The sequence below is a fragment of the Octopus sinensis genome, linkage group LG1 (genome assembly GCF_006345805.1).
Source record: "Octopus sinensis linkage group LG1, ASM634580v1, whole genome shotgun sequence".
Classification (NCBI taxonomy): domain Eukaryota; kingdom Metazoa; phylum Mollusca; class Cephalopoda; order Octopoda; family Octopodidae; genus Octopus; species Octopus sinensis.
The window spans coordinates 43,784,543-43,806,993 of record NC_042997.1 but is presented as its reverse complement, the minus strand read 5'-3'; the positions used below and the strand labels follow the sequence as shown (position 1 = coordinate 43,806,993).

The following is a 22,451-nucleotide window of genomic DNA, read 5'->3' as shown; positions in this document are numbered from 1 at the left end:
ATGTAAAAAGCACTCATCACACTCACAGAGTGGTTGGTGTTAGGAAGGGCATCCAGCTGTAGAAACTCTGCCAGATCAGACTGGAGCCTGGTGCAGCCTCCTGGCTTCCCAGACCCCAGTCAAACCGTCCAACCCATGCTAGCATGGAAAACGGACGTTAAACGATGATGATGATGATTATGATGATTTATTCTACTGGGGATAACATTGGAACAACTGAACCTTGAAGCTGACAGCTTGAGTATAATATATGATTGATTGAACCAAGCTTATGAGGACAGATTCAGGCAATTAATTAATTGAAATAGAGAGAAAGAGAACAATCAAAAAGAAAGAGGATCTCTAACTTTCATTTTTCAATCTTATTAATTATCTGTAATTTACATGACAAAATAGCATTTTTTTTTTATATATAAATAATACCGTAGTACAGTCGATGCCTAAATAATGACATAAATAATTGATGGGGTATAAATAATAGCAGAACAGCTGCAACAATGTAAATAGTAGTACAACAGCTGCTGCCAGATAGTGATAGGTCTGGTTTCTCATCTCGGCACAAGGTTTACCAATTTGGACTCCAGGATCTGCCTGATATTAGTTTATCAAACCTCAGGCGATGAAAGTGAAAGTCACCCCCAGTGGTATTTGAACTCAAAATATACAAAGGAAAATCAGTATCGTAAATCTTTATCTGGCATCTCCATTATTTCTGTCAGAATCAATTATAAGACAGATTAGAAATTATTGCTATAAAAACATTCCTCATTATCATCATCATCATCATATCACCATTGTTTTAATGTTCATTTTGGCATTCTTGCAGGGGTCAGACAGAATTTGTAGAGGCAGATTTTCTATCGCTGGATGTCCTTCCAGTCACTGACCATCACCTGCTTCCAAACAAGATAATATTTTGTTATGTCCAAACATGCTTTTATAGAACATTTGAAACAAAGGATACCACTTGTATGATTGTAACCCTTGTACACAATTTTCACATGATGTCAAGACAAGGAGACACACACACACGTACACAATGGGCTTCTTTCAGTTTCCATTTAACAAATTTACAAGAGTTTGATTAGCCCAAGTCCAAGACACTTGTCCAAGGTACCATGCAGTCGAACAGAACCTAAAATCACATGTTGGGAATCAAACTTCTTAACCACTCAGCCATGCTTCACATTTTAGCTCTTATAATGAGGTCACAACTGTGTAGAGTAGGGGAATAGGGATATAGTGGAATGGCTATACTCTGAAGAAATGGAATGCTAAACCAGCCCAGGGTGGACTGAACTCAAAGTTGATGATGATGATGGTGATAATGATCCTTTCTACTAAAGGTACAAGACCTGAAATTGTTGGGTAGAGGACTAGTTGATCACATTGACCCTAGTGTTTCACTGGTATTTAATTTACCGACCCCGAAAGGATGAAAGGCAAAGTCAACCTTGGTGGAACTTGAACTCAGAACATAGCAACAGGCAAAATACTGCTAAGCATTTCATCCAGCATGCTCACAATTCTGCCAGCTCACTGCCTTTTCCATAATAATAATAATAACAAGAGCACTCAGAGAGCGCAAACCTCCACCAAGGTAACACCAACATCTTCTCAACAATTAGCTGGAAATGATTTTTAAAATGAGAATATCTGAAATAAACTCAATTGCTCTCACATACAAGAATACTGTGGAGGCGCAATGGCCCAGTGGTTAGGGCAGCGGACTTGCGGTCGGAGGATCGCGGTTTCGATTCCCAGACCGGGCATTATGAATGTTTATTGAGCGAAAACACCTAAAGCTCCACGTGGCTCCGGCAGGGGATGGTGGTGAACCCTGCTGTACTCTTTCACCACAACTTTCTCTCGCTCTTTCTTCCTGTTTCTCTTGTACCTGTATTTCAAAGGGCTGGCCTTGTCACACTCTGTGTCACGCTGAATATCCCCGAGAACTACGTTAAGGGTACATGTGTCTGTGGAGTGCTCAGCCACTTACACGTTAATATCACGAGCAAGCTGTTCCGTTGATCGTATCAGCTGGGACCTTCATCGTCGAAACCGACGGAGTGCTCCTACAAGAATACTAAAAATGATGACCACTTGCAAAGATTAAGTAAAAAAAAGAGGAAAAGTAATCCAGAATTCTTGTCTTGTACCAGATTGATCCCAAAATCTAATCAGCTTGTGCTAGTCATGAGGCGAAACATCCCTGAAAGTTTAATCCGAATCCATCCAGCGGTTCTTGAAATATCTTGTCCCCAGACAGACAAACACGACAGAAAGCAATAGCTCCCCCCCTTCACTAAGGCAGAGGTAACAATAGTTGCACATAGCTAGGGAACACAAGTGCTGATGAGGAGCTTGCAGTGAGTTGTTGTGAAAGGTAATGGTTCTGAACTAGGGACACAGCCAGTAATGTTTAAGGGCTGAGAATTGGCTGATGCCATCAATCTCAGTATTTGACGGGTACTTTATTTTATCAACCCTGGAGGGATGAAAGGCAAAGTTAATCTCAGCATTATTTGAAATCAGAACAATAAGAGCCAGAAAAAAAGTTTCTAATACAGATACAACGCCAGAAATTTAGTGGGAGAGGAACAGTTGATTCCCCCACCCCCACCCAGTACTTTATTTTGTTGATCCCTGAAGGGCAATAACAATAATGACAACAATAATAATGGTTCTTGATTTAAATACAAGGCCTGTGATTTTGAAAGGTGGATTTAGTTGGTACCATCACCCCAGAACTTGACTGGTACTTTATTTCAACAATCAACAGGCATAGGAGTGGCTGTGTGGTAAGTTGCTTGTTTACCAACCACATGGTTCCGGGTTCAGTCCCACTGCTTGGCACCTTGGGCAAGTGTCTTCTACTATAGCCTCGGGCCGACCAAAGCCTTGTGAGTGGATTTGGTAGACGGAAACTGAAAGAAGCCTGTCGTATATATGTATATATGTACATGTGTGTATATGTTTGTGTGTCTGTATTTGTCTCCCCAACATCGCTTGACAACCGATGCTGGTGTGTTTATGTCCCTGTAACTTAGTGGTTTGGCAAAAGAGACCGATAGAATAAGTACTAGGCTTACAAAGAATAAGTCCTGGGGTCGAGTTGCTCGACTAAAGGCGGTGCTCCAGCATGATCACAGTCAAATGACTGAAACAAGTAAAAGAGTAAAAGACTCTCAAAAGGAAGAAAGGTAAAGTTGACCTGAATAAGATTTGAACTCAGAATGCAAAGAACTGGAAGAAATATTGTAAAGCATTTTTTCAGATGCTCTAACAAGTCTGCCAGTGTGTTGCTTTAACAACAACAACAACTGTTTCAAAATTTGGCACAAGGTCAGCAATTTTAGCAGGGATGGGGTTAGTCAAATACATGAACCCCAATACTTGACTTGTATTCTATTTTACTGACCCTGAAGAATAAAAAGCAAAGTTGACCATGGCAGTATTTGAACTTGGAACATAAAGAGCTGGAAAAAAGGCAACTAAGCATTTTGTTTGACATAGTTTGAATTCTGCCAGCTCCCTCCCTTAGCAATAACAACAATAATTATGACAATGTGATGATGATGATGATAATGTGATGATGATGATGAATCTTATTGTTATTATTCATCACCACTACCCCGGTCATTCATTTAAAAACATTTATAAGATAAGCTCCACTGCCTGTGTATTATAGCAGCTACATAAATTAAACCACTCATCTGAATGAGTTTCTTAAATCTGCCTACATTGAACAACCCACGTATGATCAAACTGACACTTTAATTGTTTACGTTAGCGAATTAAAGAACAGTGATACTAGCAAAACATGCTAATCTCATGCTATTTTTACAATGTAAAATAGAGTAGTATTGAAAATACTGTTTGTATAGATGAGAATATATCTTTTACTAAAACATGAGTGACCTTTCGAAAGCTAATTATATATCATTCAGCTGCTTTCATTTTCTTCCCAAGACATCAATATCAACAGCATTAATTAATCATAAAGTTATTTGGCATGTGGTTGGCAATGACTAAATGAGTTGCCACAACCAACAACAAACACATAAACACATCAAGCATGACTGAATGGTTCAGAAGCTTGTTTGTAATCCTCAGGTTACAGGTTCAATGTTACAGTGTGTCTCTTTGGACAAATGACTTCTACTATAATCTAGAGTCGTGGAGGCACGTGGCTTAGTGGTCAGAGTGTCAGCATCATGATTGTAAGATTGTGGTTTCGATTCCTGGACTGTTGTGTTCTTGAGCAAAACACCTCATTTCACGTTGCTCCAGTCCACTCAGCTGGCAAAAATGAGTAACGCTGTGATGGACTGGCATCCCGTCCAGCTGGGGAACACATACGCCATGAAAACTGGGAAACCGGGCGCATGGGCCTGGCTAGGCTTTAAAAGGGCACATTTATTATTTATAATCTAGAGTCAATCTAAGCATTGTGAGTGAAACTGAATAGACAGAAATAGTTTAGAAGCCTAACCAGTCTTTGTTTCATATAAACAGCCCCTATGTCCTTTAAGGTAATCTTAATCCATCACCTTCAGCTAACCACTGGGTTGTCTCCTGGGGTCTACTCTAGTGCAACAGATACAGGCTTTCCTCTCTGACTAAACCATACAGAAACATTATATAAAATGCACACCAGAACACTATCTAAATACCAAAATATCACCCATTTAATAACACAGACCCAATCATTATCATCATCATTTAACATCTGTTTGTCATGCTGGTTTAGACAGTTCAACAGGAAGGAGAGAGAGAGAGAGAGAGAGAGAGAGAGCCAAAGAACTGTGTCAAGCTCCAACGTCAGACTTGACATGGTTCCTAAGGCTGAATGCTCTTCTTAACGTCAAATACCTGACAGGGTGTACTGGGTAGGTTTTACATGGTAACGGCACTAGTGAGATTACCAAGTGACATGACAAAACCATATTAACAGGAGAGGAAGAGTATCGAGGGAGGTAGCTTTATGCTGAGTGATGAGTAGTGGAAGTATGATAAGGCAACAGGAACAGGTGCCTTGCAGTAGGAGAGCAGAGATATATTGGCATGGAGAAGGTATTTGATAGGGTACCTCACCCAATAACTTGGTGGTTAGTAAGGAAACTAGGTGTAGGTGAATAACTATAAAGATGCAATAAGTGAAAGTCAACAATGATTTCAGGGACAAATTTCGCATGTGGGCATGAGTCCATCAAGGTTTAGTCCTCAGTCCCCTCCTATTCATCATAGTCCAACAGGCAATCAGAGAGGAGTTTTTTAAGACTGGATGTCCATGGGAACTCTTATATACTGATTGTTTAGTTCTCATAGTTCAATCTGTAGAGGAATTAGAGAGAAAATTCCAGGTTTGGAAGCTATAACTAGATTTGGGAGGTCTTAAGGTAAACAACTTAGCAAAGATGGAGGTTAGTAAGGGAAATGGGATCTTGCCTTCTCAGGGAAATAGCTTTGCTTAATATGACTTGACATGGATATAAACTCCATACACAATACCCATTGCAAGTTGTGGATACACTAGAGGTAGAAGGGAATCAGAAGTAGACTAACAGGCAGACCCTACTCTGGCAGTATACTCAACCATATGTCATCTACATCTCTCACACTCGTCCTTCCCCTGTCAACATTACTATTTACCCTTATGCAGCATTGGACACCCACACCCCTTATCCATCATTCATTCCACCCACCCCTCAACACTTGTTCTTCATTCATTATATTCACATACCTCCCTCACCCATTCCTTATAGTCTTGCAACCCCTGTTCACCCACACTCCTGGTTCCTCTGTTCCTACTCACTTCGTATCTCATCACTATTATTTTTATCGCTTCCCCTTCTTCTAAAATTTAACCTCTTCTGCTCCTGCCTCTTTAACCTCTCATCTCCTAGTATGAATTTGCCTCTGTTGGAGTTCGTAGTTTTGCAAGCTGCACAGGAATCTCACTAATGCTGATGGCATGAAAAATGCACTCAGTCTATGCAGTTAAGTGGTTGGCATTAGGAAGAGTATCCAGTTGTGGATACCATGCCATAGTTTTCTACATTACTTGGTTGACTTCATGGGTGATAGACCTGAACCCTATTCCATCAGATATGTTAAGCCATTTAGTGGTAATAGCTGAGGGACCAGGTGTCTTCCATAACAAAGTACAAATACATGTATGATGAGGAGCACCGGCAGAGATGGGGGTTAATTTCCATTTCCTTTACAATGTTAATTTCACCCCCTACTTGAACCGAGTCAGACTAAAACCCTTAAGGGATTCATGTCTTAAATTATGAAAACTTGAGCAATTAATTTATCACTTTCTTCACCCCACTCATGAGCAAATCAACCCCCAGGACTTATTCTATCGGTCTCTTTTGCCAAACCACTAAGTTACAGAGATGTAAACACACCAGCATTGGTTGTCAAGCAATATTGGGGGTACAAACACAGACACACAAACATATACATGCACACACATATATACGACAGGCTTCTTTCAGTTTCCTTCTACTAAATCCACTCACAAGGCTTTGGTCAGCCCGAGGCTATAGTAGAAGACACTTGCCCAAGGTGCCATGCAATGAGACTGAACCCAGAACCATGTGGTTGGTAAGCAAGCTACTTACCACACAGCCACTCCTGCACCTATATATATAGAGACAGAGAGAGAGAGAGGGGTGGAGAGTGGGAAAGAGACAGACAGACAGACAGAGACATAGTTAAATTGAAAATATATAGAACAATAAATAGTGACAACAACTAGCAGCAACAATACTGATGTTGCCAATGATGATGATAGTGATGTTGATGATGTTGCCAATGATGATGATAGTGATGTTAGTATCATGTACTGATGTTGCCAAAAAGTGATAATAATCCTGGTGTTGATGATGGTGACAATGATGATGATGATGATAAAGTGAAGGAGGAATTAGAAATTACAGATTAATCTAATACCATTTGGCACACTGCAACTATGAGTTTCATCTGGGGATGAAATGATAATGACAAAAAATAATAAATGCACCCCAATGTAAGTAAGTAATAATAATAAATTGTAATTTATTGGGAAGTTAATGTGTGTAATAATAATAAACAAGAAAAATATGCATTTAGAAATTAATAATTCAAGGTTGGTTTTGATTTTCACCATTTACATGCGATATTGTGATCGCATGGGTGTGAACCTGCATAGTTATAATCAGTCAGTTTGTCTGTCTGTGGTGTTCCTAACCAGTTCTTGAGTATTACAGCCAAAGTAAAGTGTAGCAGAAAACAAATGACTTTGAAGAGAAATCCTAGAAGTAGACAAAACTAATGTCACATCACAAGAAGGAATTCTGCAGTGCATTCTCATAAAAATCTGGCTGCCATTCTTCAGCAGGTACAAAATTGCTAAAGGTACATTCATTGCTTAGAGTAACTACATTGCTAAGAGAACATAAAATGTATTTTGGTTTACATGTAAGGAAGACTGAAAGAACAGCGAAGACTGGTTTAAATTAAAGTGAAAAGGGAAAGGGAGAGAGAGGGAGAGAGAGGTGAGGGGGGGAGGTGAATGATGGAGAAAGAAAGAGATAAGAGAGCTGACATCACAGTATTTGTAGATGCATCTAGAAATAGATACCATTTTGTGTCTATGACACACTACTCAATGATACCAAAAAAATGAAGGCAGCGAGCTGGATGAAGGCGGCGAGCTGGCAGAATGGTTAGCATGCCGGGCGAAATGCGTAGTCGCATTTCGTCTGCTGTTACGTTCTAAGTTCAAATTCCACCGAGGCGACTTTGCCTTTCATCCTTTCGGGGTCGATAAATTAAGTACCAGTTACGCACTAGAGTCGATGTAATCGACTTAATCCGTTTGTCTGTCCTTGTTTGTCCCCTCTGTGTTTAGCCCCTTGTGGGTAGTGAAGAAATAGATGATACCAAAAACATATCCATTGTCATCACAAAGGTCAGGTTTTCTCATTAAGCGTGAGAATTACCATATATCATAGCATACAAGAAAACATATTTTCCCCCCACCAAAATAGGGCGCAAAAAAAAAAAAATCCCCCTGGGCCCTATAAGTCAAACTGGGTTATTACTACGTACTTTAATGCACTAAAAAACATTTTACCTGAAATATAATCTACTTACAATGGGGTGCATTTAAGATGTCTGTGCATCTTTTATGCCATCAAATTACGATGATTACTTTTAACTAATTCTTAATTTATTTTAATTATCTCTCTCTTTCTTTGTGAATGACTAATGAATGCTGCTAAGTTTCTGGTTGTTTTCTCAAAGTAACATGAAAATTTTTTTTTATTTCTGAAAAAATTTTTTATGAATTTAAATTTGATTGATATTAATCCATGCCATTGGCTTATTTGAGTTGTTTCCCTTAGTTCACTTTTTTTGTTATGTGAACTGTTGCCGCCAAAAACAATTTACATTACTTTTACCATATATAAAAACCTATCAGTGATCAAGTGGATTTATTGTCTTAACTTCAAAAGGAAATATTTCCACCTGCCAAAAGTCATAAATAATCAGAATATGGCATAGAGCTCCACACCTGTAAAAGTACATGAAGAGAAAGAGGGAAAAAGAAAGAGAGGGGGAGAGACAGACAAAGACAGAGAGAGAGAGAGGGAGACATCTATTCCTTTTACCATTCTCATTAAGCATGAGAATAAAATCTATTTGAAATAATTCTTAATTTATTGGAATTCCACCCATTAACTTTGTAAGTTGTTAACAAATGCTGCTAGGATTTTTTTCTTTCTCCAAGAGGAAAATTTCACTTCTATTCTTTTTAAGAACACACAAACACACACACACACACACACACACACACACACACATTTGTAGCACATATAGCAATGAGTTTAAGAAGTTTTCTTTGGGTTCAGTCCCACAACATGGCACACCAGCCAAGCATCTTCTGTTATAGCCCTGGGTTGATGAAACCTTGTGAGTGTATTTGGTAGATAAAAGCTAAAAGAAGTCCATCATATATATGTATGTGCACCTGTGTGTGTATGTGTGCACTTCTAGGTCTTCACATTGTATGATAGTTGTAAACAGGTGCCACTGTCACACAAGTGGTGTTATTCATTTCTATTCTTCTGTGAAAACATGTCTGGTCACGGGGAAACATTAACTTGCATGAAACAAGTGAGGGGTTAGTGACAGGAAGGGCATCCAGCTGTAGAAAATACGTCAACAAATACTGTTTGGCCCATGCTAGCATGGAAAAGTGGCTGTTAAAAAGACAATGATGATGCTCGTGTAAATTGGCAGAATGAAGATTTGCCAAGGAGTGATTACACAATAAAATGCTGCAAACAGAAATCACACACACACACATTAAATTCCCAAAACATCTTTAGGAGGGAAATAAAAATATTAAAACTTAAAACCATTTAGACATGAAACATTTGACTAAAAAGTACACTACTGCCATCTTCGCCAACACCTTTGGTTTATGTAACCATAATTGGATAACTGCACCACCATCAACTAACGAATATTATAAGACACAATTATCATTATCCTTATTAGTGGACTGGAAGATATTAAGATGGCAGAATCATTAGCACACCTGGCTTAGTGGTATTTCATCTGTCTTTACGTTCTGAGTTCAAATTCCGCAATGGTTGACTTTACCTTTTATCCTTTCGGGATCAATAAAACAAATACCAGTTGAGTACTGGGATTGATGTAATCAACTTACTACTCCCCCAAAATTGCTGGCCTCGTGCCAAAATTTGAAATCATTATTAGTGGATTGATAAATTTGGTAGAGCATTGGACAAACTGCCTTGTGGTATTTCTTAGTTTAAATCTTGCAGAGGACAACCTTGTTTTTCTACTATGGGATCCATAAAATAAAGTACCAGTCAGATACTGGGTGCAACTGTACTGACTAACCACCCTCCCTAAAATATTTCAGGCCTTGAGACTATGCGAGAAACAATTATTATAATTATTATAGAAAAAAAAAAGTTTAAATTTTCCAAAAATTTGACTAAATCTTTCATCTTTGTATGATTTTATGATCCTCTTCAGGAAATTATACTCCATCAGTTAATGTTGAAGATTCCAGTCGATACAATCAATGGAACAGCCTGGACATGAAATTAATGTGTGAGTGGCTGAGCACTCCACAGACACATGTACCCTTATCAGGGAGATCTGGCATGACACAATGTGACAAGGCTGGCCCTTTGAAATACAGGTGCGACTCATTTTTGCCTGCTGAGTAGACTTTTACATATAGGCTTATAGGCACAGACATGGCTGTGTGGTTAAGAAGCTTGCTTCCGAACCATGTGATTTCAGGTTCAATCCCATTGTGTGGCACCCTAAGCAGTTGTCTTCAACTATAGCCTCGGACCAACCAATACTTGTTTTTTATTTGGTAGATAGAAACTGGAAGTAATCATTATATATATATATATATATATATATATACAACTAGCCATGAGGTCTTTTCTCCCTCCATTTTGAAGGGAGGTTATAGGTCACTGGCCACTAGCATCTGAAGAGATACTGTAATGTTAAGCATTTTATGGGCATGAAACCCTTGGTAACTCCACAGACTGGCCACAACTATCTTTATCTATTTACTCTACTACTCTATAACTTAGAGTAGGATTCTCTTTTGGATTTATGATTTAGTGATGATACATAGACACACACACATATATATATACATACGTGTGTGTGTGTACCCTTGTCTACATGGTGATTGATGTAAACAAGCATCACTGTCAGATTAGCAGTGTTGTTCATTTCCAGTCTTCCACTGAAAAACATGCCTGGCCGTGGGGAGATATTACTTTGCTTGGAAACAGGTAAGGGTTGGCAAAAATAAGGGCATTTGGTTACAGAAAATCTGTCTCAACATGCATAGAAAAGTCGACACAACACATTTCCCTATAATTAGTTCAAGCTTACAACCTTTATATCTTTATATTTCTAATGAAAGGCTTCAACATTGAACAAATTCAAACTTGTATAAACCATTGTAGTGACAGAATAAACAAAGAACGCATGCAAAATAATATCCAAATGGTTGAAGAGTATTATCAATTAAAAGCTTGCAACACCAAAAAAAAAAAGGTCCCTTTTTGAAATGCAGTTCATAACACACACACACAAACACGTACACATGTATACTGGATGCCCTGTCATTTGTCAGGGATTTGTTTCATTACATACTGGTGCTGGTGCCACATAAAAAGCTCCCAGCACACACTGTAAAGTGGTTGGCATTCGGAAGAGCATCCAGCCACAGAAACCAAGCCAAATCAGACTGGAACCTGATGCAGCTCTCCGGTTTGCCAGCTCTGATCAAACTGTCCAACCCATACCAGTATGGAAGCAGCCGTTGAAGGATGATGATGGTATTTTATACAGAGTCAGTAATTGTACAGGGGAGAAGTAATTTTTGGCATTGTAAACAAAACTCTGGTTACATGAACAATCTAAGGTTGTTGTTAACTAATTGCCTCTGTGCCCCCACAAACTTGTGATTCATTATTATCCTTTTAAATGCTTCACTGGCTATCCCTGCCCTTGCAAGATTCTTACAGGCCACCATAGGACACTAATTTGTTTGGATATTGGATTTGGATATGCTTTTTAAGGTGGTGAGCTGGCAGAATCGTTAGCTGGCAGAATCGTTAGCTGGCAGAATCGTTAGCACACTGGGTGAAATGCTTGTTGGTATTTCATGTCTTTACTCTCTGATTTCAAATTCCGCCAAGGTTGACTTTGCCTTTTATCCTTTCGGGGTCGATAAATTAAGTACCAGTTGTGTACTGGGGTTCGATCTAATTGACTGGCCCCCTCCCCAAAAATTTCGGGCCTTGAGCCTAGAGTAGAAAAGAATATTTCTATGCTTTCTCTCTCTCTCTCTTCATGTGCCATGCCTATGGGTTTCAGCAATCATGGTGCTCCATGCCAAAGTCTGAAGATTTGTAACTTTTCTTGGAAAAGATACAACAGTGGTTTCCTGTTGCCATCTCCTGGTTTGTTTATGATTTACTCTGCTTGTCCTTTGCTCTTTCAAGCTAACCCTTAAGGTACAGAGCCTTGTTTAACTGTTAGGAAGGAGGAGTGATTCACATGACATCAGGGCATGCCCACACACCAGTAGACCTGCATGACGTATGTCTAAGGGGTCGACCCTCCTCCAAGTCCTGTATGACCATCTTCAGGTATATGATCCACAATTGGAGCCCTTGACAGGCACTTCCACCCTGAACAGACCAGGGAGTAATAGTAGAATCAAAAGGATAATTTCACACTCCCTAAAACAGCTGAACTCCTTCACTGGACCCTCAGCACAAGAAGCAGTGTAATGTTTTGTCCATGACATTTGTGCCACAGATTTATTTAACATTTAAGAAAGATTAAAAATTTCAATTACACCTCATTCATCATCAACATCATCATCATCATCATTTAACGTCCCCTTTTCCATGCTTGCATGGATCAGACATAACTTGTTGAGGCAGATTTACAGTTGGATCCCCTACCTGTCACCAACCCTCACTTGTTTACAAGCAAGATAATATTTTCCATGGCCAGACATGCTTTTCACTGAAGACTGTAAACAAACAAACTTGTTTACAACCGTGATGTCAAGATAAATAACACACACACACACACATACATGATGAGCTTTAGCTTCCATTAACCAAACCCACCTTTAACCCTTTGATCAGCCCAAGGCTTTACTAGAAGATATTTACCCAAGGTGCCATGCTGTGAGACTAAACTCAAGAGCACATGTTCGGGAAGCAAGTTTCTTAACCACACAGCTACACTTGCACCAATTCATGAAATACTATTAGAGTACTTGTACATATTCTACTGAATGTAAAAGATGGAAATGTCTTAAAACTTGGCAGAGTTCTAATTTGGAATAGTTCTGAGCCAGGTCCTCCACACTGTAAACAAAACTATGACATTATTAAAATTCCAAAATACTAATGGATGCAACAACAGTTTTTGTTTTATTGTGCTAGCGCATTAATGGTAGTAACAGATATCAAGGAACATTCTCCCAAGAAACGCAATTCTTTTTGAATGGACAGCCTCTATAATTACCCAGGTACAGATACAATAGATATTCTCTCTGTATACTAACAAGATAACTTAGTAATTATGTAAGGTAATTTGATTCAATGGAATGCAGTGAGAATTTTAACACTGATTCAGTATAACCTTACAGTGGTGAATATAACATTGATAAGTATTTAAAAAAATAAAATATATTCTGCATATGATGAGGTTAATGTTTTGTTTTCTCATTGAAAAATAATATGTGTATAACCTTTCTCTTGACAAACATATACTTCAGTTGTACTAACTCCTCAATAAACAATAGATCTGTCTAAAAATAATGCGTAAATATATCAAGTTTCACTATGGAAATAAATAGATAATATTCTGCAACGAAGAAAAAGGCATTTTCTAAGAGTAAACAATAACAAATAATCTGAAAACATGTACGTATGTATATGTACATTATATATATATATATATATATACACACACACGTGTGTATGTATACATATGTATGTGTGCATATAAAAATAACACATTTATGTAAGCATGTTATTACATGATAAACAGTGACCAAAATATGGAGCGGGGTGGGGCAGGTCTTCAATTGTTATTAAAGTCATTTATTTTCTGAATGATAGTTCAAATTAGTAAGGGTTTCTTAGTCAAAGTGATTATCATATAAAAGACAATAAGACAAATTATCACCATGTTTTGTAAATATGACATGCGCAGGAGTGGCTGTGTGGTAAGTAGCTTGCTTACCAACCACATGGTTTTGGGTTCAGTCCCACTGCGTGGCACCTTGGGCAAGTGTCTTCTGCTATAGCCTCAGGCCGACCAAAGCCTTGTGAGTGGATTTGGTAGATGGAAACTGAAAGAAGCCCGTCATATATATGTTTATATGTATATATATATATATATGCGTGTGTGTGTTTGTGTGTCTGTGTTTGTCCCCCTAGCATTGCTTGACAACCGATGCTGGTGTGTTTATGTTTCCGTTACTTAGCAGTTCGGCAAAAAGAGACCGATAGAATAAGTACTGGGCTTACAAAAAGAATAAGTCCCGGGGTTGAGTTGCTCGACTAAAGGCGGTGCTCCAGCATGGCCACAGTCAAATGACTGAAACAAGTAAAAGAGTAAAAGAGAGAGAGAGAGTATCCTGAACTACTTTCTAGATTCCTGCCATCCATCTTTCAACTTTAGGATTCTCTTTTGCATTTCTTGTTGACTCAAGAGTGATTCACCTATCTTTCTATAACCAAGTGCCAATACCAAACAATAGTGACATTAATAGAATATCTAGTATATCTCAGAAAGAAAAAAAAATTCAAGGAGGATAAAGGAATCATATGATACATGTCTTTGAACCAAATAATCAATATATATATATTCCCACAAAAATACCAACAGAAAAAGAATTGAATTTTGGACAAAATCCAAGTGCACTGATACCCATTACACCTCTTCAAAAGATATGGAATAAAAAAAAAAAATCATAATGGCTGATAAAAGGATTCTAAGAAAAATGTCGCAGAAATGGCTGTGTGGTAAGTAGCTTGCCTACCAACCACATCGTTCCAGGTTCAGTCCCACTGCGTGGCATCTTGGGCAAGTGTCTTCTGCTATAGCCTCGGGCCGACCAATGCCTTGTGAGTGTATTTGGTAGACAGAAACTGAAAGAAGCCTGTCGTATATATGTATATATATATATATGTATGTGTGTCTGTGTGTGTTTGTGTGTCTGTGTTTGTCCCCCTAGCATTGCTTGACAACCGATGCTGGTGTGTTTACGTCCCCGTCACTTAGCGGTTCGGCAAAAGAGACCGATAGAATAAGTACTGGGCTTACAAAGAATAAGTCCCAGGGTCGATTTGCTCAACTAAAGGCGGTGCTCCAGCATGGCCGCAGTCAAATGACTGAAACAAGTAAAAGAGTAAAAGAGTATATAAACCACAGCATGAGGTCTTAAAATGCTTTTACGGCAGTTCAGATGACTTTGGTAAAAATGTCTGATTTAAACCTTTCAGGAAATTCTTCTTCACGAATTCCATCTCATTAATTGAAATATGAGCAGAAACTACTACAACATATATTTCATGTTGTCAACAACAACAACCACCATCATCATCATCATCCTCATCATCATGCTCCTGCATACTCTAAGCTTGCAAGGTTCTTTTCTCTCTTTCACCTTTTACTTGTTTAGGTCATTTAGACTGCGACCATGCTGGAGCACCTGCTTCAAGAATTTCAATCAAATGCTGCATCAAGCTCAGTACTTCTTTTTTTTCAAAGCCTGATACTTATTGTATCAGTCTCTTTTGTTGAACAGCTAAGTTACAGGGAGACATACACGCGAACATGGGTTGTTAGGCAGCAGTGGGGGGACAAACACAGACATATATCTGATGGGCTTCTTTCAGTTTCCATTTACCAAACCTGCTCACAAGGCTTTGATTGGACCAAAGTTATAGTAGATGACACTTGCCCAAGGTGCCATGCAGTGGGATTGAACCTGCAGCCATGTAGTTGGGAAGCAAAATTCTTACCACACAGCAATGGGCTTTCTAATCAGCAGAGTTCCTCACCACAATACCTTGTCATCTTTTTTAGGAAGTTTAGCCCCTTGAGATTAACCTGGTGACTGGTCACTTTTCCCCCATGTTATCCCCTTCATTTTAGATCAACAGGCTCTTCTTTACCCAACCTTCACCCCCCTCCTTTACACACAGTCTTTGCTTTTGCCCACTGCAACTGACTCCATTTATATCCTGTTTTTCTCTCAGCTCATTTGTGCTCTGCTGTTCATTCACACAAATATTACACATCCAGCAGAGAATGTTCACTTCATTTCTTTACAGCCTTCACATATCCCCAGCACACAATACTTATGCCTCAATATTATGCAATATTGCACTTTGAATATAATCTAGTTTCAATTTAGAGAATCTTGTGGCAATAAAAATATATATATATATAATTGACTAAAAAAAACTTGAAGGCAGTGCCCCATCAAGGCCATAGCCCAATGCCAGAATCCAGCAAAAGAATTTAAAAATATCTTCAAAATATGCTGCTAAACAATAAAGTTGTTGAACTTAATCCAGAAAAAATAAAAATTTGATAAAGCAATACAAATAACAAGCCAGCTGCAGATCTGGATTAAGACAAACATCCTGAGAGATTAAAGGAATTATATGTTTCTTTAAGTTGATATAAATTTTTCTTTATAATATTGTTTCTCAAACTGTTTTTATTGTTGAATAGTTTAAGCAAAATATTTCGAAGGTTTAACATTTACAACTTGTTTACTGAGGGTGCTGCTATACTCTATCTCCAAATGCAGGGGTCGATGTCTCACCAGATAGGGAAGCAGCTCAGTTGGTATTTTGGCCCCTTCCACAGTGACACCAGAGCTGCCCAGAACCACCCACCGATACAGACAACAAAACTCCCTCTCAATAGCACAAGCTTTGTTTAATACGAGATGTGACTCTGGGCCAGATGTTTCTACCATCCTCACTGATAATTCTTGCTGTACCACTTGTCCTTTCTCTTGCGCTAGATGTAATGGCTTGCTTACCCTGTGGCTTCTGACAATTTTCTAGCAACATCTTTTCTGTTCTTTGCAGTGTTTGAGACTTCTGAGCACCAAGGGATCCTTAATTCCAACAAATCCTCTAACACTTACCTCTACAAGAAGGCATGTTTGCACTTCAAAAAACTACTGTATACATACATATTTTAAAAATATCTAAAATAGATTTTAAAAGTTCTTTTTTTAAAAAAAACCCAGCTAAATAGGTTAAAATAAAACTATTTATAAATATATCCATATTTATAAACAGAGTCAAATTGGTGCTACTCGGCATAATGTAGTGAGCCCCACAGTATTTTCAACTAGTTAAAATTGTAATGAAAAGGAAAATCATTAACGTTAATGATAATTCTTGTTGAAGACACTCCAAAATTAAAATTGACAAAGAAAATCAGGGAATTATATAAGGCTAAAGCAATGCAGATCAAATGTCAAATACGAAAAATAGCTCTAATATAGATATTGAAATGTTACCTGACACTGTGATTTCAAGTAAAAATCCTTTAACAGAGGTATTAAGAGATCAAGAGAGAGGGCTGTATGGTAAGATGTTTGCTTCCCAACCCCATGGTTCCAGGTTCAAGCCCACTGTGTGGCACCTTGGGCAAGTGTCTTCTACTATAGCCTCAAGCCAATCAAAGTCTTGTGAGTGGATTTGGTAGATGGAAACTGAAAGAAGCCCGTTTTATATATATATATATATATATATATATATATATATATACATATATATATGTATGTATGTATTTGTTTGTCTGTGTTTGTCCCCCACCACCACTATCACTTGACAACAGATGTTGGTGTGTTTACTTCCACATAACTCAGTGGTTTGGCATAAGAGATCAATAGAATAAGTACTTGGCTTATAAAGAATAAATCCTGGGGTTCATTTATTCAACTAAAACTGGTTCTCCAAAATGGCAAGGCAAATCATTTTGTGTAATATTGATATTTATGTCCAAGCTGTTGTGCTACGGTCTTCTATGGTAACACTAATTTTCTAAGTACTCTACAATGCTTCAAGCAAACTATTCCACTCTTTTAAAATTGACCATTCTTTATTAAAATCACAGACATTTTAAGATCTAGTAAGTGAAGTAAGTATACAATTTGCAGAGGTCTAATAAGATCAAAATATGCCCACAATTGTCACCATACCTACTAGAGGTCACCCTCCACTGTATGCTCTCCATTCGTTATGTTACTACTACACAAAGTGAAGGCGCATGGCTCAGTGGTTAGAGCGTCGAGCTTACAATCGTGAGGTTGTGAGCTCGAATCCCGGACCGGGCTGCGTGTTGTGTTCTCGAGCAAGGCACTTTATTTTCACGTTGCTCCAGTTCACTCAGCTGTAGAAATGAGTTGCGACGTCACAGGTGCCAAGCTGTATCGACCTTTGTCTTTCCCTTGGATAACACTGGTGGCGTGGAGAGGGGAGGCTGGTATGCATGGGCGACTGCTGGTCTTCCATAAACAACCTTGCCCGGACTTGTGTCTAGGAGGGTAACTTTCTAGGTGCAATCCCATGGTCATTCATGACCGAAGGGGGTCTTTACCCCTTACTACACAAACAAACACTTAAATATATTCTTCATGTAGGCACCAGATGGTTCTGGGTTCAGTCCCACTGCGTGGTATCTTGGGCAAGTGTCTTCTACTATAGCCTCAGGCCGGCCAAAGCCTTGTGAGTGGATTTGGTAGATGGAAACTGAAAGAAGCCCGCCGTATATATGTATATATATATTTATGTGTGTGTATATGTTTGTGTGTCTGTGTTTGTCTCCCCAACATTGCTTGACAACCGATGCTGGTGCGCTTACGTCCCCGTAACTTAGTGGTTCGGCAAAAGAGCCCGATAGAATAAGTACTAGACTTACAAAGAATAAGTGTTGGGATTGATTTGCTCGACTAAAGGTGGTGCTCCAGCATGGCCACAGTCAAATGACTGAAACAAGTAAAAGAGTAAAGAGTAAAAGAGTAGAAGGGATCCTTGAGAAAATTTCCTGTCATTTTTTATAAACATAGATAAAAAAGCATTTCACAAATAAATCACATCCTCTATAACAATAGTCCACTATTTACTAGTATTTAAACATTGATCAATGGTATTATTTCATTAGCAAGAAGGAGAAATATTAAAATAGCTTTAAATTGTAGCTGAAGGTAAGTTTTTCTGAGGGCTTTGAATAAAAGGTTATTTTTTGCTTACCATGGTTCAACCCAGTCAAAGGGTCCGACTTCACTCATATATGGTTGTAATTCTTTTATCAGAAATGACAGTGGCATTCCATGCATGTGACCTGTTAATGATGCTGCAGGTGGATTAATGTCAGCGTGGGCATCTATCCACACAATGACAAGATCAGGTTGCACCTGGACATGGCCATGAAGAGCCCCAGTCGTAAGACTGTGGTCACCTCCCAATGTAACACATATTTCTCCATCCTGGATCACTTTCTTTACAGCGTTGGATATCTATACAAGAAATAAGTATCATACTGACAAAAAACATGCAAACAAAAAGACTCGGTGCAACCAAATAAAAATATGATATGGATAAGAGAGAGAGAAAGAGAACAAGCAGTGAAAAAGTTTTAACTATTGTGATAGCAAGACTGACTACTAACAAAGATTTACTATCAGACTCCAACAATATTTCTGCATGTAAAATGAGTTTGGTTAAGGCCTTTTTCAAAATATCTACATGTGATATAGTCACTCTCAATTAAGCAGGCACATAGCATGTACATGATCAGATAAATAACAAAATGAAATCTTCTTATACTAGCCTCTGTCTTTCTGAAGGATCATACTGCACATTCCAACATGCAGTGGTTTAATATAAGCAACACAGTGAAAATGTGGAAATATAACATCTCCACTATCCAGTTTAGTTCTGTATGCTTGAAGATCCTGATGTCCATTATAGCAGAGGGGGTAGGCAGAATGGACACTACCAGAATGTGAAGGTATTATTCTGTACTTATTGGTGGTGTGTGTATATTGTCACAGCATGTTTGGGTCTATTGTATGTATTGTTGTTGTTATTTTTCTGTGAATGCATGGAGCGGGGCAACGTCTGTAAGGACTGGGTAGGCAGTAGAGTGTTTTTAGAGTAGTATTAGAGTTAAGGGTTTTCTGTGGGGTTTTAGTTGATAAATTAAGTCAGATCTGAGTACATCTATAATCATAAACATTCTAGCTTTTATCATTGTTTTTTTTTTTTTCCTTCAGCTATATTGTTATCAAGGTCTACATTATCTAACGGGTCTTTCTTTTCTAAGATAATAGAATACAATTTGAGAGAAATTTAGCTGCTATATCTAGCTCGCCTATTACCTCATTGATGTTGCAGATGCGTTTGGGTGTTTGGAGTGATTGTGACTAGAGTGGCAGGGACAGTGAGGGTTGAAGCTTGCTACTGCAACAAAGAGCCCTCCTCACATGTCCGAGTGGTTCTTCTTTGTATGTATTTTTGGTGCCTGTGCTTTATTTCTTTATGTAATTATGGTGGAAAAATGAGGTCTCAGCATGACTAATGGAATCCATTATACTTGTTTTATATGTTAAGGTTGCTTTTATCTGTTGATCAAAAGCACCATCTGTATGTTCTATATTTATGTGTCACTATATCTTTTATAGAAGTTACATAAACTGAAAAATTATAAATGATTTATGTTTTTTACTCTTCTCTTTGTGGTGTTGTTTAGCCCCAGGCCGAGTTCTAACCAAGCAAGCTTATAATTCAAGATGTTTCAGTTGTTACAATGCCATCTTTTACAGATATAGTTTCATAAGAACTAAGTTATCCAACAGGGAGATTTGGCTGCTGTAACTAGCAAGTTAAGAGACATAATCATTGGATCAAGTTTATTTTATGCTTCTATGTTTCATAGTTCAAATCACATAATCTTATGCTCTCTGCTGTTGCTGACAAGAACAGAAACTGTGGATTTGTGTGTACTTTATGCAGTTTAGAACAAATATGCTGTCTACAAATGAGCTTCTATTTCTCTCACTCCCTCTCTCTCTTTCTTTTCTCTAATTGTAGAAAAGTCATGCAGCTAATATATTCATGGGATAGTGAATCCTTGCAGTATTCCAGTTGGAAATAGCAGATACTAAATATATTGTTGTACACTACATAAAGATTGTTGGTTAACTAGTATTTTGTGTTGTTTCTAAAGGTGATTAAGATTTTGGGTTAGAAGGCGGTAAGTTGGCAGAAATGTTAGCATGCCAGGCTGAATGCTTAGTGGTATTTTGTCTGTCTTTACGTTCTGAGTTCAAATTCCGCCGAGGTCGACTTTGCCTTTCATCCTTTCGGGGTCATTAAATTAAGTATCAGTTACGCCCTGGGGTCGATATAATCGATTTAATCTGTCTGTCCTTGTTTGTCCTCTTTGTGTTTAGCCCCTTGTGGGTAGTAAAGAAATAGGTATTTTGTCTGTCTTTACGTTCCAAGTTCAAATTCTGCTGAGGTCAATTTTTGCCTTTCATCCTTTCAGGATCGATAAGTACCAGTTGTGTACTGGGGTCGATCTAAATGACTGCCCCCCCTCCCCCAAAATTTCGGGCCTTGTGTCTAGAGTAGAAAAGAATATTTTGGGTTAGAATGGACAGTAGCGAATTGAATCAAAAATATCACTGATATCAGTTGTATTCAGGATAGAATATGTGAGAGGATTTTAACCCATTTGGATCCCTCATTTATTTTGCTTTTGTGTGGAATTTACAAGTAGTGAAGTGGTTGCAATTTTGTGAAGGTAGAGATGGAAATATGTGCGTTGGGGATGTCTAGAACAAATCTCTCCAAGAATTTTGAAGGTGAGAACCAGAAGATGCTGGGTTCCTGAAATGCCACCTCAGTCGTAATTTTGTTGGGTTTTTTTAAATGTGATGATTTTTCCCAATTTCCAGATTCTGGGGATTTGATGATGTTGAAATGAGTAGTTGAAGATGCTGGTAAGTGTTTCAGACTCTAGGTCAGTGATTCTCAACCAGTGTCCATACGACCCCTTGTGGGTCCATATAAGATTTTGTCGGGAAGATTTATCTGCAATAAACTTTTTATACTTTTACATTTCACAAAATATTTTAATAATTTTTTTCTATACAATTCCTAATAATGTTTAATTATAGAAATATTAAATGATTTTTTAACTCTTTTGTTACCAACCCGGCTGAAACCGGCTCTGGCTCTTTAGTACAAGTGTTTTGTTTTCATAAGTTTTGAATTAAAATCTTCCACCAAACCTTAGTCACAATTTATGTTCCTAACACCAGCTTAATGATAATGAAGTTATTTTACTAAATTCTTTGTAATATTTAAAGTAATTGAAAGAAATATAGAGCATCTCAAAATAAATGCAGTAACGAAAGGGTTAAACCTCAATAGGCTAAGAGGGTCCATCCAAGTGAAATAAATATCAAAGGGGGTCCATAGGTGAAAAATAGTTGAGAAGCACTAGCCTAGGTGTTGCTTTTCTAATGTGTGGAAGGTTTGTGGTGATGAAAGGTGTTTGTCTCGTTTGTGTGGCTTTGGAGGTAGTTTTCAAGAAATGTTTGAAGGTAAATTTACTGGCTTTATTAGCTAATTGAAGAAGAAAAGACAGTTCCTATGACTTCCACAAACCCTCTCACACAGGTGAAATTGATGCCATTATAATTTCATCCAACCCTTTCGTATTCAGATAATTCTGTCAAATGTAATGCTTATTTATTCACATTGTTTTGAACTAATCATGCATTATCTCGTAGCTTCAAGATTTCA

At 38.1% G+C, this 22,451-nt stretch overlaps 1 protein-coding gene across 1 annotated transcript in view; it reads right to left on the bottom strand.

Moving 5' to 3' along the window:
• Positions 1-22,451, bottom strand: part of LOC115216860 (arginase, hepatic) — a 118,973-nt gene that overhangs the window by 22,392 nt on the left and 74,130 nt on the right. The window contains exon 4 of the mRNA XM_029786422.2: positions 18,888-19,153. Within this exon, the coding sequence (XP_029642282.1) occupies positions 18,888-19,153 (266 nt within the window). The remainder of the gene's footprint in view (positions 1-18,887; positions 19,154-22,451) is intronic.